At 49.1% G+C, this 17,120-nt stretch overlaps 1 protein-coding gene across 1 annotated transcript; it reads right to left on the reverse strand.

Moving 5' to 3' along the window:
* Positions 1-859: 859 nt before the first annotated feature.
* On the reverse strand, positions 860-16,067 carry LOC119109949 (mitochondrial enolase superfamily member 1-like). The gene is given in 10 exon segments (XM_037233694.1): positions 860-873; positions 1,286-1,433; positions 1,435-1,458; positions 1,884-2,018; positions 3,382-3,539; positions 4,885-5,003; positions 5,314-5,468; positions 10,979-11,094; positions 11,483-11,585; positions 15,964-16,067. Coding segments are annotated over 10 exon segments (1,062 nt in total). The 5' UTR covers positions 16,054-16,067.
* Positions 16,068-17,120: the final 1,053 nt, after the last annotated feature.

Here is a 17,120-nt window from a genome sequence, read left to right on the forward strand (position 1 = left end):
CTTCTGGATTTTTGTCTACAAAATATAATTTTCAGATTTATGCGTTAGAAACATGACATTTCTTAGATGCGGAGCTGCTGCTCTTTATATCTTAATGTCTTTTATTCGGAACCTTAGTGTTGTGCAATGTGCAGCGCTAGAAACCGATTCGGTGTTCAATTTGTCTTTAGATACGGTCAAATCCTTAAGAATCGCGCTGCCTCCACGCGGTTAGCGTGAGCTGCCAATCATCTTATAGCGATTTTGATCTACCTGCGTATTGACTCAGACACTTCCCGTTTTGAAGCGGTTTCCACAGCGCAGCATGTGATGTGGGCTGGGTAATGACAGTGCTATAAAAACAATAAAGTGAAGTAAAGTGGTGGCGAAGTGAAGCGCATAAGGTGAAGTGCGTCTTGCATTGATATACTCCAGGCGCAAATATTTAGACGATTGTGTATGCCTAACACATCGCATAAAGAAAAGTAATGGCAGTGAAGTAAAGTGGTGGCGAATTGTTAAAAAACGCTAAAAGCAGGTTCTTCCCGACTCTGTCTCACTTTCCTCCCAAAGTTAGGCAGCTGTTGACACCTCCAGCTAAAAACTGCATCCTAGCGCCGATGTGTTTTCTCGATCTGTCTCGGTGGGAGATGCTGTTGTCGGGCACCATAAGCATTTGTTGGGCATCATGGGTCGAAACCAGGTCACGGCAATCGACGGAGGGGTTAATGTTGTGTGACTGTAGACGTTGTTGGATTCGTATGGCCTCGAGAATAAAGCGTGTAAGCTGAACTGGGCGACTATTAAAGACTCCGGCAGGGAGCCGTATGGCGGACTTCAGGCTGCTGCGTAGCACTCGCGTTAGGCGTGTTCGAAACGCCTAGTGTCGTTTGGCTGATCATGGCCAGACGATTACCACTATCGGTTTCGTCGGGTGGTTTCGACCGCCAGGATTTCATAGCTCGTTCATTGAATATTCACGTCAAAGTGGAGGTAGGCGTGTTAAAATGGTTCGTCCGATGTCCGAACGTAGCGGTTTGCACATTCTTGACGTTTTTGTGGCTACTACCCGACCGGTTTGTTTTCATTCTACGATAATCCGTCCTGGTAGAATATCGCAGCGCAGGCAGCTTTTTGCAGCCTATAGAACTTGAAACTTGTTGCACCCTATCAAACAACACCTTTGGCCATCACGTTTGTGAAAGCGAGCGAATGGTTGTCTTCCACCATATCTGAATAATCCTGTCTATGACGCAACACCCTGTATCAGGTAAGCACTGTAAAACGCACATTCGTATGCACTGACCTTTGAATTTGTGGGCCATCAGGTAGATAGGCAATATCTCGTTGATGCTGCCCACGCGGCAGGAGTCCACCTGGCAGTACTGCATGCTGCCCGCCTGCAGGAACTGCTTGAACATCACCTTGTTCTGGCACATCTCGCCTGTGGCCACAACCGATGCCGTACGGGGCGAGCGCCTGCCGGGAGTTTGCGAACTTATCGTGGGGCCACGGCACGGAGCCACGAAAGCTTTCTGAGCTCATCATCTTGACGTAAAAACGAGCAATTACATAGAAAGATCAATACAAAAAAGCATTCGTTGGGAGCAGACACGGAGCGGAACCACAGTGTCGATATCCTCAGTAACCCAGTGCTTTTTCTGCCTGACAAACAGGGTGGTTTATCGACCAAAAGCGTTAACAATTTGGAGCAAACGACGCAAAGCTGAATGGGACCGTGCATCTTAACATGTAACAGCTGCGGGCCATCGCGAGTGAGGCCGTCCATCTTAACATGTAACAGCTGCGGGTCATCGTGAGTGAGGCCGTCCATCTTAATATGCATAGCTGGAGGCCATTGTTTTGTAGCTGGAGCCAACTCGAGCGGCGAGTGGTGACCTGACCTTGGCGATCTGGGCGTGGCCAAGCACGTCGTCAGGCGACGTCGGCTCCTCGATCCAGAGCGGCCGGAACTCGGAGAGCTCTTTCATCCAGTAAATAGCCTCGTTCACGTCCCAGCGCTGGTTCGCGTCTACCATCTGAGCTCGAAAGAATGAATTAGGCACCCTGCAGAGACCAATCCAATCCGTTCACTCGTCGAGGGCAGAAATGTGAGGCTTTCAACCGTTCATACAGGACATTAGCCGGCTTCAATGTTGTAATATCTCAACGTGTGTCTAGCTTAACAGGCGCTCGGGCGGGGAATAGCAACTTGACCTTTTCGTAAAGGTTTTCCCGGAACAGCTCAAGAAGCTGTGGCGTGGCAACGCCAGGCACTGTCTAGCTGTAGACAATTGACTAGCCTAGCTTTTGGTGTAACACATTTAAAATGCCTGTCAAGGTCGCTGATCTGAAGAGGGTCAAAATCAGGCCATGGATATCACTCTATCATCTAGGCCCTCCCAGCTAGACCTCATGCCCCGAAACCCCTGACCACATTGTATGGCCTATGGACCGCGGACCCAAACCTATGGTCTCTGGGATTCTGATCAAATCCTGCGGCCCCCCGGCCCACTGACCAGACCCTGCCATACCCGACTCCATGACCACACCGCGCGGTCCGCGGTTTCACTGATCAGACCCTGTGGCCCGGTCTATTGGCGCGACCCTATGACTTCAGTCTACTGACTAGCCCTGCCGCCCTTCCAGTGACCGGCCCGCGCCATATCCGGCCTCACCACCAGACCCCACGGTCCTCGAGCCGCCGCTCTGACCTTGTCGTCTCCACCCCGAGTGGCCAGACCTTGCCGCCTCTGCCCAACTGACCAGACCCTGCGGCCCCCGACCCATTGGCCGGACCTTCTGCCCCCAACCCACTGACCAGACCCTGCCGTTTCCCCAGCGACCAGACTCTGAGGCCCCGGCCACTGGCTGGACCCCCGCTGTCTCTGACCCACTGATCAGACCTTGCGGTCCGGTCTGCTGGCCTTGCCCTATGACTATGGTTCACTGATCACACACCCCGCGATCCCCAGTTCACTGATTAGACAATGCGATTCACAGTCAACTGACCAGACCCTGCGACCCCCAGTCCACTGGCCAGGCCCTGCGATCCCCAGTCCACTGGCCAGACCTTGCAACCCCCAGTCCACTGGCCAGACCCTGCAACCCCCAGTCCACTGGCCAGACCCTGCGACTCACAGTCAACTGACCAGATCCTGCGATTCACAATCAACTGACCAGATCCTGCGAGCCCCAGTCCACTGGCCAAACCCTGCGAGCCCAGTCCACTGGCCAAACCCTGCGAGCCCAGTCCACTGGCCAAACCCTGCGAGCCCCAGTCCACTGGCCAAACCCTGCGAGTCCCAGTTCACTGGCCAAACCCTGCGATCCCCAGTCCACTGGCCAGACCCTGCGATTCACAGTCAGCTGACCAGATTCTGCGAGCCCCAAGCAACTGACCATGCGCCTGTTCGGTCCGATCGTCTCGCGGACGACCCGCAAGCGTCGTCGGTCGTCGCTCAGGTCCTGGCCCACTTTGATCTTGAACTCGTCCCAGCCGGCCTCCATGAACTGCAGGCAGAGTGCGCGGATCTTCTCGTCCGGGTAGCCCAGCCAACCTGCAGGCCCAGTGATCTGCCTTGCGCGGTGTCCAGACAAATGGCGGGCCCAGCGGTCTGCCTTGCGCGGTATCCAGACAAATGGCGGGCCCAGCGGTCTGCCTTGCGCGGTATCCAGACAAATGGCGGGCCCAGCGGTCTGCCTTGCGCGGTATCCAGACAAATGGCGCGCCCAGCGGTCTGCCTCGTGCCGAATCCAGATAAATAATCCAAGGGTTTTTAGTTGAGTTTCTTTTTACCGAATGCATTAAACTGAACGGTACTGTGTCGACATGTTCTCTTTTTTGTCGCTTTACAAACCGGAGAAATGTCTAACGTCGAAGAGCTATTTGCTGACATGCGTTCTTGCAGACCTATCAGATTTGCAAAGTGCTTATAAGCTGAAATGTATATTTACCTCATGCCCATGTCTTGAAATGTCGCTTAGTTGGATGCTAATGTCTCAAACTGTTTTTGTTTTTTTTTGTTCTCTTTGGTCGAATGATTATTGCCGGTGCTTTCTTAAAGGCGAATGATCACTAAGCCATCCTGCAATACCTACGCTTGCGCAGATGCTAAAGCCACCCTGCGATACCTACACCTGTGCAGAGGTTAAAGAGAATACCTTGATTTTTACGATCTTCCAAAGATCACCGCCCATTTCAATGCCAAGCGATGTCATCTATGGCGGTGTTCAATCCTTCTGAACTTATGAACGTTTTAATGACCGTTTTTGGTGATGGACACAGTAACGGCGAAGGCTTTGAGCCTATTTACCAGTTTGGCTCCCAACATGCTGCTTACCCCTAAGTCAGTTCGTTCCCAAACATGCCTGAATAATGGTTTCACCTGACATGTTACTGGTTGTTGTGAGTCACGCATATTTATTAAATTTCCATCTCCTCCAATCGGTCGGTCGGTTACGGTCCATCAAACTTTTCCCATCAACACGGAGCTTAACTTATGAATGACTCCTTACAGCCTGCAGAGCTACCACTTCCGAGAATTTCGGTCGTCCAATTAACATTATTACAAAATAAATTCGGTTGTTTGGTCGTTCGACGCAATCCTCAACACGGTCCCGCCACGGGCGGGTGAATCGAAAGGCAGGCGCTCTAACCAACTGAGCCAATGGGACGGACAAATCTTTGGAGCTAAGTGGGACGGACAAAGCCGGTCAGCATACGTCAGTACCACTTACTTCGCCTAGCCACTACTTTAATTAGGTGGCTGTTCTCCTGACGTCGTTTAGTCAGAGCGGCAAACGATATCAACGACCAACGTTCTCCAGGAGCGGGACGCGTGGCGATAGTAGCATAAGTTCCGCGTCTGCCCAGCGGTACCGCATGCCGTCTCGGTGCCGTACCCGCAGCGGTGGTGTAAGCGGGATACCCCTCGGCCACCATGCGTTGCTCCCGCTGCTTCTTCAGGGCGGGGTCGATGGTGAGCATTTCTAGCGCCTCCTCTTTGCTGAGCACGTCCGAGCTGCGGTGGTGACCAGGTGAATTACGGTCAGTACGGGCTCCAACCACAGTCAAAGCATTCGATTTCGTGCTTTGTGCCACAGAAGTCAGCAATTGATGGGCGAGTGTTGAAGCCTCCGCGACTGGCACACAATGAGAGATTGAAGATGCTTTCGGAGGACACGGAACACAGGTATCATGTGAAATATGTAGCATATCTTATATAACTTAATGTTAGGTAATCGGTCACATGAAACCAGAGGCTAGCGCTCTTCTCGGTGTTAACCTGCATTCACTAATCCGCGACCTAGGTCTCCTACAGCTGCACCTACATGTAGCGGAAGTCCATGACATCGACCAGTTGCTGGGGCGTCATGTCAACCAGCAGGCGCCAGACAGGCTTGCCCTCTCTGCGCGCCCACAGATCCCAGATGGCGTTCACCAGAGCGGCGGTAGCCAGGTGAACAACGCCCTTCTGCGGTCCGATCTGAGGAAGTCACGTCACAGCATCAGCAAACTGATCTACGTTGACAACTCACGAATCCGTATCTCACACTCCTATGCTCCGTTTCTGACAATCACGTGTGACGTCTGTGTGCCTACAACACACATGCCACGCTAGGGATGTTTTCATGATGGCAGTGCTTCAGCCAATAGGAATACGAGCCACAATAAACATGATGATGGTCTTCTTTGTAAACAATGTTGCCAACAGCCTGAGCCCGCACATGCTTCAAGCCTTGCAACGGACGTTTTAGTATCACGTTCGTCTGCATAACACAGGCCAGTTGTATATGAATGCCCAGTATGAATGCTCAGCTTGCAGAGTCTTGCTCTTCCGGAGCCCTGTGCTGCTGCATTTGCGTAGATCAGTTTAAAAGAATCTACCTGAATACAGTCAAGATATAATCTCCATACTACATACACATACAACAGTAGTTGGCAAAGGGTTGGTCATGAGATTCTTTGGGATTGGGGTTTTAATTCATTGGTCGCGGGCGGGAGGGTTGAGTCACGGTAACAACGGCGCGCATCATTGCAGCGCCTTGCAGGCTATTGCACTAATTACGCAATGCCCGCGCAATGTCCTTCATGCCAAGGCGAGAGGCGGACGAAATCATACGACCCCACTAGCTGATCGCGTCGTCAAGTCCCCATAACGACGACGATCATGCAAGGTGACAACCAGGTAGCAATGTGGACATTGCAAGACGGTGTGATGGTCTCATTGGCATACATAAATGTAAAATAATATACACAGATGCTTGATACTCTACACAATCTAATTTGAGGAGGCTGTAAAACATAACTTTTAAGTGTCAAAAACCTAAGGAAGCCTTCAAGAATAACTTGCAGGTAAGAACGACGCAGAAGAGTGACCGGCGTCTATTGTTTTCTCTGACACAGCTTTAGTCAAAGTTTTAGTGATTCACCTAAATCTGCGTAGCGAAATTTGGTGTTACACCCGCTTGACCGTAATAACATGTGTGTGACTCAACTTTTGTATCTATGTAAGTGATTTAATCGGATTTTATTTAAGAATGAACATGTTGCCTTATGATGTAATAAAGGCAATAGCGAGGCTTTGTTCAGTTCATACAATAACTTGCCTACAGCAATCGGATAAGCAACGGGCGAGAAGGGCTGCCAACGGGTGCTACCAATTTTCGTCACAGCCGTAACGGACCTAATCCTTGGCGCCACGCGCATAAATTGATTTGCAGATCGGACAGCAATGCGGTTCTTCTATGTCGCTGCACCTTGGTTTCTCATCGGCTTTGTTGCATGCCAATGTAACAAAGCACTTGTGCACGCTACGCGAACGCTTGTCTCGGGTTTAGAATCAGCGATATATCCGTCTGTTCACGTTGTCAGCTTTTAAAGTTGTTAACATGATCTGCCTGGCCAGCCCGTTAGTTTGCCTCAGGCACGAGGGCACGCACGGAGTGGGACGGATCGTCAGCATCACTGCTTTGTTTCAGTTCTAGTGGCAGATGTCTGGTCAATGGCAGCTTCCCATGGTTTAGCGGCTTGGCCAAATTAATGTGTAATGCTCCCTTTCTTATGCTATGGTGAATTTGATTCAGGTTTTAACTGGAATTATCCCAGTCCGCGTGTGACATGAAGTTTCAAAATCAGAAAGACCAGGCATTGAAGCGAGGCGAGTTACCCAGCCTAGCACTCAAAAGTCATGTCATATCAAAGCGAGGGCCGTCTGCTTAAGGCCTTAACTAAAATTGTTCATTTCCGCTTATGGTGTAATGAAAAAGCATAGAATGCGACTGGGGCTATGCACTTTACCCACCAAAGCATGGAAAGTCATTCTCGAAAGGGCAAACGATTATATTGGGTTGTCATAGCATCCATTCACATTTGTTTTCGGTTCAATCGTAAAGAAAGAACTGGTACACAAAGGCGGTTTCCTTCTCCATGTTCCCTACCTCAGCGGGTGACGAGATGCAACAATAAGCTGGCTGATCGCAACGTGTCAAAGTAACAGTCGTCACGCCCTGAAATCATCTCAGACGTCGCCCAGCGAAGCGGGCGGGTCACACTTGTCTGAATAACTATTTGAGGAAGGCGCGTCTATCTGTTTATCCGTGCCGTTTTGTGTACCGTCGTGCACGGGCCCGGACCGCGGGTTGCTGAGTGAAGAAATCTGGACAAGACGCGCGGGCACATGACGCGGTTTTCCACGGGTAGGTCACGAGCCGGTGCGGTCCGGGGTTCTGGAGTGGCACGTGGCGAAAGGACCGTTTTTAGATCCATCGGTTTTCACGGACGGCCCGAAAAGCCGACCGACGGCAAAGCCAACGAGTAGCCGTACGAATTGTGGTCACATCTCGGCAACCACGGGTCAGAGCAACAAGAAACAGCACTCTATGGTATACAATTCAACGGGAAATCACGTGGTGCCAGATCTGTGGTTGCGCGTGCCACATGTCACGCGCACAGAAGCGGCCAACATGATTTGGCCGGTTTTTATGTTTTCCAAGGTTTAAGCTGCATTTCGACAGCCAGCGCTTTAACACGCGCCCGAGTGGCCGGTTGAATACCCTTTGTTCGGGTGGGGAATCAATTTTACCCCACTGAGATCTCAGGAACTAAGAGAGCTAGAAATACCAAATTTGCAGAGTGTGTTGGTCTGTACCAGAACTACCTCGGGTTAAATTTTGACGTTCCCCGGCCATGACCTTCGGATCAAACAAGGTCAAACAAGGTCAATTTCCAGTTTGGTCTCCAAATCCCCAAGAACCTAGATACCTGTTCTAAACAAACGGGCACGTGATCACTCGAGGTCAGTGACCTTGTTTGACCTTTCGAGGGTCATGATGACTAAAATCATACAAGACTGCTTTAAGTTTTGCATTGGAATAAGCGACAAAAATTGCGCTAAGCAGTGTGTTCCAGAAAAAAATTGACCTGGGTCATTTAGGTCAGTGACCTATTCTGACCGTTGAGAGGTGTATGGAAGATGTATAATGCGGTTCCTGTTATTGATAAATTAAAAATGACCACCAAAAACTACCCCATACAACCAAACCCTAGAGAAATAAAACAGATTGGCTTTGACATTGGTCTCACGTTCAGAACTGATCTCAGGTCAATGAGTTTGTTCAGTCAGTTGTTGAGTGCCTAAGAAAGTATCCCAAAGATGTATGGTCTCGTCTAACACTTCGTTGTTGCATCAGATTGAACCATCTCCTATAGATTGACTCGCAAAGTCCATGGCCCGACTTGGGCTGCCGTAGGTCAGTGGCCTTACAAGGTGCGTCTAATTTTTTTTATACCAAACGATCTGCTATTCATTTGTCTACAGCTATGCAAAGTTTGGCGTGGCTGCGCCGCGCCGTTCGGAAACCATTCTGGAAAAAATTTCGGGGGTCAATTTGACCCCCACTCGAGCGCGCGTTGAGGTGCAATCCAAATTTTGCGTGCCGACCGACGTACCGTCTGCAATTTATTCGCCCAACACAAGTTTGCGCGACGCACGGTTGCGCCATTAATCGTTGAGCAGTCGGGAATGTTAGCATTTCTGGAAATGATTAAGCTGCAGCCAGGACCGTGGCGAAATTAATATTCATTGCAGGCACCAATCCATTACCTTATTTACCACCCGATTTACCACCCACTTATTCGTCACTCCGTGCACTGCGCGCACCAGTCGTCACACCTCAAAATCTATACCTCGACTTGCCCTGTCCCGTCCATATATTATTTTTACCTAAACACTTGTATTCCACAGCTATGAGTCGCTCAAGTTTCACCGGTTTGATCGCCTCAGTTGCTCGCAGCGGGCATTTCAAGAAATAACGACGAAACAAGCACGCGCCGCATGTTGCCGACGTCCGGCAACCGTCATTCATCCATTATTCATTTATGTATTCATTTATTCCTTCATTGCGGCGTTGCGGGAGCGATGTGTTTTCAGCGCAGATCACTTCTGCGGTTAAATAGCTCTCACCCTGGCCTCAAGAGGTTTGTTTTGGCGGCACTTACGGTCTAACAACACATAAGCATTGCAGTGGCATTGGCAAGTGGCAGTGGTGAAATTTAGGGGAAGCACGCCGAAGCAAGCGTGCAAACACATCACAAAAAACTATGTAAGACCCGTCCACAACATTTTGATACAAACGTTAGGAAAGTTGGCCAGCGCTCAGTGCTGTGTTATCATCAAAGCTGTAAGTAATTCACCCCATGGTGTCACACGGGAAAGTTGGCTTGCGGATAAAGGTCAACCTTCGATACTATGTGCATCTTCTGGGCCAGCAATACAACATCTGCCCGGTCCTGGTTAGATATCTATGAGAGAGGCTAAAGATTGGCGGAAGACTTACAAAGGTTCACGATTTTGGTGACTTATCATCACGCGTGGACACGATTTATTTAGAAGACAAGGAAGGTGAAGTCGTTGGCCAAACGCTGACATGTCCTATTTGCCTGCATACTATTGGATTGAGCTGCGTCTGTCTGTCTGTCCCGTTCTGCGGAGCGCCATGTAAGGGCAGAGCGGCGGACGATGCATGACAAATTTGGACATGACGCGCGGGCGCGCGAGGCGGTTTTTCACGGGCGGCTCGCACGCCGCTGCTGTCAGGGCTCAGGCGTGGTATGCGGCGGAAGCGCCGTTTAGGGGCCCATCGTATTCTCGGGCCGCCCGCACAATATCAATGGGCTCAAAACGGCCCATCTCTCAGGACGCCCGTACGATATGTCCAACGACAAAGTGAACGTGGCGCCGTACGAAACCGTGGCCCACATCTCGGCAGCCAAGGGTCGGATCGGCAAGGAAATTACATATTTAGGTATATAACTAAACGGGAATCGCGCGATGCCAGATGCTCTCAGGCAAGTGCCACCAATCACAGTCACAGAGGCGGGTCGAGATGGACCTGTCCAACTTTTACGGATTTCCACGTCTTATAGCGTCGCTGGAAGCCGGAGATGGTAGAATCGCGGATCCAATTTCAAAGCGTCGACCAATGTACCGTCTGCAATGACGTGACCCCACACCAGGTTATAAGGCGCACGGTTGCGTCGGTAATCGTCGGCAAGGCCAGGAAAGTCAAAATTTCGAAAAACGGCGAACTTTACATCGCCACGTGCACAAATTAATGGTCTGTATCGTTAGATGGCCTTGGTCTGTATTTACCATCCATTTGTTCGTTATCATGTACCCTGTTCCGTCCATACTTCGCTTTTAACTAAAAGGTTGCAATTCACTTTTTCACGTCGTCAAAATGCCAGCAATCGATCACTCAGACGCGGCCAGTGAGAATTTCAAGTAAAACGATTGAAAAGGCAGTAGCAATAGCCCTATTCCTCGGAGAAAAACCAGGAAAATGGAGATATAGATGCGTTGATATTTCGACAACATGCCTTTACATGCCTGGTGGTGTTTTCTCTTAACTGGGAACGCAGCTATATCCTCAACAGCTCACAATATGGATAGGCTACTCCTATTTCTTAAACATTCTACTTCCGAATTCAGCTTACCCATCGCAGTTGGCTTTCGTTCACCATTCCATCCCAAAAAACGGCGAATTTATCGACGATAGAGTCGAGCGTCTTGCCAACCACCAAGAACTTCAAGGCCTTGACGCACTCGCATACTGAAAGATACGATTAGTGTAAACAAACATATGAAACAGCATCACATGCAGACAAAACGCGTTACGCTCTTTCAGCCAGTCAAAAACACATCCAGAATAAATCAGCCGGGCCGACAAAGCGCAGTAAACGTGAGGCCTTTATAACAAGTGCGCTGGCTATCTGCACAAGCCACATTCACCACCACATTACAGGCAACATTCACGCGTCTTCCGGCCCCAGGATCGCCGGATCGCCGGGGAAAGCGGGGCAAGCCATTGGGGCTGCACCACACTGACACCCGCTGCCCGGTCGCAGCCAGCTCTCACCGATCTCGTTTCCCCTGCCGATGTCATGCCATTGGGGCTGCACCACACTGACACCCGCTGCCCGGTCGCAGCCAGCTCTCACCGATCTCGTTTCCCCTGCCGATGGTGAAGGTCGTGCCGAATCCCTGCAGCTTAGAGTTGGTCTGCAGCACGACCAGCGTGGCGGAGTAGTCAGGGTCGGTGTGCTGCCGGTGAGAGGACGAAAGGCCAGCACAGCTGATCATGACATCAGTCCGTTCATAATCTCTAACCCTTCATTGAGTCGGTTCACAGATAATCGCGGCCAAACACATTGATTAGGATTCATATAACTGCGGAGAATACAAGATATGCCAAAGGTACACCAGAGCACTTAGGATAACAATTTTTCGTCGGGTGGCTGACGAATCATTAGGGGCATTACACACGCAGCAAATCGCAAACCTGAAACAAACTGCCTTGCCTAATTACATTACCGAATTCTTGAAATGCCTTTCTTAAATTGAAAGAAAAAATACTCGGACTGCGAAAAAATGTAAGAACTCAAATAAACAATCAGTATAAAATCACAAAAATAGTAATATCAATAAAATATCCATGTCAGACCACATGTTAGTTCTGAAGAGGCCGACTGGTTACGATATTGTTCATGACGGGTGGTTTGTTGTCTCGAATAAACATTGCTTGCTCAGATTTTCGTTTGACATGACCATGGCACTTCATGGTTGTGTTGCCTCAGTTATGTTGCTGCTTATATTTCCATTCTATGAGTAAGGTCCTCGACCAAAAATTGGGGAAAATACATCTTAGTAAGCGACATTGTGCGGGGGGTTATTCTAACTCAACGGAACGAAGGGCGGCGTTAGTGACCTTCACCATGCATCGTAATCGTAGCGAGACGCCGTGTTAGTGACCGCTGAGTTAGTGATGTTGGCTTGAAATATTGACTATCGTTAAAATATTCGCTGTCCAGCACTACAATGCCATTAAACCAGTACCTCCTGATATATGGAAGGTTATAAACCCAAAGCAGGAATTTTGAGCTCATAATACCGATAAACCAGGAGCTTAAGGACTTCATTATATCATGTCCCAATTATGACCGCAGAGTAAAGGGGGCAATATTCGTGAAGATATGCGTCTCGGATAAGAATTAATGGGCCCCCCGAGCAAAAAACGCGACGTCCCCCCCCCCTGAGTATACCAATAGTTAAAAGCGAACCTATTTCCTCAAGCCTGACGCTTGCTTCAATGTTCTGAAGTGCGAAGGATTCTCTATAAAGGGAGCATGCCAATTTTTGTGCTTTTCACTTATGGTTTATGAGACGCGTACAAGTTGATCCGTAATGTCAATTTCTTGGAAGACTTCTGAATAGCTCAGAATTTCTTTTTGCACTAGCCGCTTCTGCAGGAAAAACCTCATTGGATTTCCTGCCCACCACTACGGAGGTAGCATATTTCATTTGCCTTGCTCTTTCCAATGTATGTCTTGTGATGTTTGAAATACACTAAGTTGTCAAAGTGTCTGTGTAATGAATGTTACGAATGCTTGAAACGCTCTATTCAGCAAAAACATCAGCGAACATGACGCAATTATCACGCCCCCACGAATTTGACGAGACGTATACTATAGCTTTGATTTCTTCTCTGCGGCGTTCACCACACAACCCTTTTCGGGGCGCACTTTGGCTTTGGAAGTGGGAGCACCACATGGTCCATTGTGACGCACTGGTTCAAACTTAAACCAAAGCACTTCTTAGGAACAGGCCCCTACCGCCCGCTGGGTCAATCACAAACGTTCTTTTTTGGCACCAATAGAGGTACCACGGCGGTTGTCACAAGGCCAGGGGTTGCGAATGCAGGTAAGAAACGTTGCACTTTTGCAACGCATTGGCAGCGTAATTTGGACGCAAACATAATTAAAGCCGATATCCTTATTATGCCTTGACGGTTCTGCTATGACACTTCCAAGTGCTTTCCTTAGACATAACTGGTCCTGAGGTTTTTCGTAGTATGCTTTTGAAATACGCAAAAAGGTGGGACCTTTGACCGGTGCGTCTCGTAAGTGTCCCTCGACTCATGGCGCCACGGAAGAGCCGGTTTTGCACGTTACAGAATTACCAAGCGTCTAATATGTGTAACTGCTGGTCAGGTACGATAGTAACAGCCCTGGTAAAACGACGATTTACTTCTTGAACCGTAACAGGGGTTGCGGGAGCCAGAGAGCAAGCATAGCCCGAAAAGTCCAGCCGTCCCTGAGATTCAAACGCTCAAGCAGTATAGCTCAAGTCTGGCACCATTGCGTTGCACTACGTTGTCCGACACCGCTGCCGCCGAACTCCAGGCATCGGGCAAATAAGTGTTGACGCTTGAAACACGTGCAATTTTGACAGTTAGGCAAAAGTGGCATATAGGTTGGCGATAGATAGTGAAGCGATTGCTTGCATGGTGCTGCAATAATAAGAACCGGCTGCCTACAATAAAATATATGGTATTTCGAACCTGGCGGGATATTTTTGCACAGTGTAGGCACAACGGACTTTAACGCTTCTATGATGTGTTTTACCGTGCACTCTTTGCTTCAGTCTCAAATTCCAGGTTCTACACTAAATAAGCTGCAAAGTCCCCTACATTTTTGCAACCATACCTTCATCAGATGAGTCTTAAAATTAACATTTTGTGGTGAGCTATAAAATATAATTCAAAGCTCTCCATCACTCCTTTCAAACACGCCCTTTTAAAGGGGTGTTCCACATTTAAATGGGGTTTTGAAACTAAGTAGCCATCTTGAAGACCTTTCGGTGCTGTTCGCAATCCTGCCTTTCTTAAGACCCGAGCCCCTTCAGTTTCTGAGCTACACGCCCCGAAAATAGGAAAGTGTACATCGGGGAGGGTATTTCAAAGTCACCTTTGCATCAATGACGTGATAACAACGTAATTCAAATCATGCCGTTTCATAAGCTATGCGACGATCAAGGTCAAGAAAAAAGATTGTCGAGGCGTTCATATCTGCCGTTCGTGAGCACAATTTACAGATATAACGGCCGTCAAATGGCTTTCAATCAATGTTGTGAGGAGGACGATGACGTAATCAAACCATGCTGCATTGGGAGTGCATTTACTAAACAGAGAATTGTGCTGTTTAGAGCAGCCGTTTTTTACTAAAAAAACAACAGTAGTTATATGTGGGCTTGCTTTATCATATCTGATATTTGCTTCAATATCTTCAAATGTGAAACACTCCCTTTAAAGGGATTTCTTCCCACGCAAAGATGTCGATTAGCAGGTATCACATGCGATGAAATAAGCTCATTAGAAATCATTGGTACACTTTTAAGTGGAAAAACTGTTATAGGCGACAAAACTTCTGTATTTCGTAAACATGCTCTTCAATTTCTACGTCATTGTTGATTGCGTCACGGAACGTTTGTAAGAAGTTGAGACGTTGCCAAACAAGCTATGCGAATTGTTAACCAGGCACTCACTTCCAGCACTTCAATCTCCAGATGGAAGGCCGCGGCGGTGTTGGGTGTTTGATGAGCCAAATATCACGATGTGATCGTGTTTTGAATCTTTCTCGCAGTGTTAGTATATACATACATACATACATATACACATATATAAATATGCATATATATATATATACATATATATATATATATATATATATATATGATTTGCACGACATTGTCTGCATATCTTTGCGGCGTGTAGCTCAGAAACTAAAGGTCTTGGGTCCTGAGAAAGGCAGGGCTATGAACTGCATCGAATGGCCTTTGATATTGTTACTTCAGTTCAAAATCCTCTGCAAATATAGAAGTGCAACACTCCCTTTCATAAGAATCCGGAGCGTGTCACGTTTAAGGAAACGCATCATACAGTTGTCATGCTGACGCATTCTACCACGAGGCGTTTTTACCTTTTTTGACCATTCGCGCGCGGCATGCAGCAAGGACATCAGCGACCCGATTGGGCGTCATTTTCGGACCCATCACGAACTCAATATTTCGCACAAAGCAATGTCAAAAAGGCGTGACGTGATTTACGGGGGAAGGGGGCCCTTAATGAGCCGCGCTAGCGACTCTCCACCTCACTTAAGTTTTCTAAGAGCAGGCCAATGTCAGTCGATCACGGATGTCACCACACGAGGCACGGGAGAGACGACGGTGATTTGGTGCAAAAAATAAAGCTTATTTTCAATAACTGTGGTGTGTGCATTTGACAAAAGCTAATTTCCACAACTACGTGAACGCCGTCCAAAAACGTAATACTCAACCGTCATATAGCCAAGAACACTCATCCATAAGATTCGCAGTGCATGGGCGCCTGGGAAAAGTCTTATAGGACATTGCGATTCCACTCCCGCCTCTCACCACCGGCCGGCTATTAGGTCTAAGGCCTTCGAAACAGAGGAAAGTCGTTATCCCAGCAACACGCAGCTGCCATCACAAGAGACAAGGAGAGCGCATATCCCGCCCTGTCTTTGCTGCTGCATCACTGGAGGACATCTGACTGATCAGATCAGTGTGATGTCAGCGAGTCTCAATAGCAACCATCCGCCCGCCGTGTAACGTGACCACTGACCAGCGCATCCGAGCCATCCAGCTGCAGCGAGGTCGGGAAGCGCAGGTCGTGGGTCTCCACACCGGTGATCTTGATCGGGGCCCGCTCCATTGCCGGCTGCTGCACGGACCGCGTGGCCGTCACTGCGCCGCCGCGGCCGGACGCATGGCGCCCGTCCCCGCCAGGGCCACCGGGCGCTGTTTATGTGGTGTCGCGGGCACGAGGCGGGGGGCGGGGTGGGGAGGGGGGGGGGGGCGGGGGGCATCGGCGGCTACGTGCTGAGGCCGAGTAAGTGACGACACCTAGAGGTGCGCTCCACTCAGCTGGGTGATGACCAGTTGAGGGGAGAGCACGGGCAGTAGAGGCTCCCCGCTGGATGGACGGGCTGGACGAGCACACGTCACGTGACTGGTCTATTTGAGTGGCTCAGTTGGCCGCTCGCCAGCTATCGCATCAGTACCCGGTCACGAGCACCCGCGCCCGAGGGCCAGATAAGTGAGTGACCATTGAACCGGAGCGGTCCGTTGTCACCGAAATGTGATATGTAGCATTGTTAACTAAGGTTAGCTCCCAACTTCACCACAAAGCGACTTGAAGAATCACGAACTACTCACAGCTAAACAGGGAACAGAAGCGCAAGCCTAGTGAGCCGTGTAACGCACCTAAATCGTAAGACTAGGAAAGTGCTGCCATTGAACCCACAGCCTAGCAATATCACCAGCTGCGTCCATTGTGTGCTCTGCTCTATTATGCTGGAATTGGCGCAATTTATATCCAGTGAAGGTACGATCTCATGAAAACAGGACGAGGAAAACTAGCATCCGCAGAAAGAACGCATACCTTGTCATTTCCAAACCAAATCTCGTGCCTAAAACAAGTAAAAAACTGTCTCCAGGGGAACACTGCGGCTTTCTGCACCTAGCCTGAAATCCAAATTTTAAAAAATCGTAGTGAGCCAGTCGGAACGTTTCAACAAAAGGTAGAAATTAAGTATGCTGCTCCAACTAATAACCAACAGCTAATCTTCAATCATCTGCCAGTAAGCATCGTTTCATTCCAAACTGACTCCCTTTGAATGAACAAGCTGCACTCCTTAATCAGGAGACAAACGTGCATTTTCCCATCCTGCCTGAGAACGAAATCTCTGTAGGCCCCTCGATGTCTTGCCACACCACGCG

The sequence above is a fragment of the Pollicipes pollicipes genome, unplaced genomic scaffold, assembly GCF_011947565.3.
Source record: "Pollicipes pollicipes isolate AB1234 unplaced genomic scaffold, Ppol_2.1 Scaffold_7231;HRSCAF=8579_pilon_pilon_pilon, whole genome shotgun sequence".
NCBI lineage: Eukaryota > Metazoa > Arthropoda > Thecostraca > Pollicipedomorpha > Pollicipedidae > Pollicipes > Pollicipes pollicipes.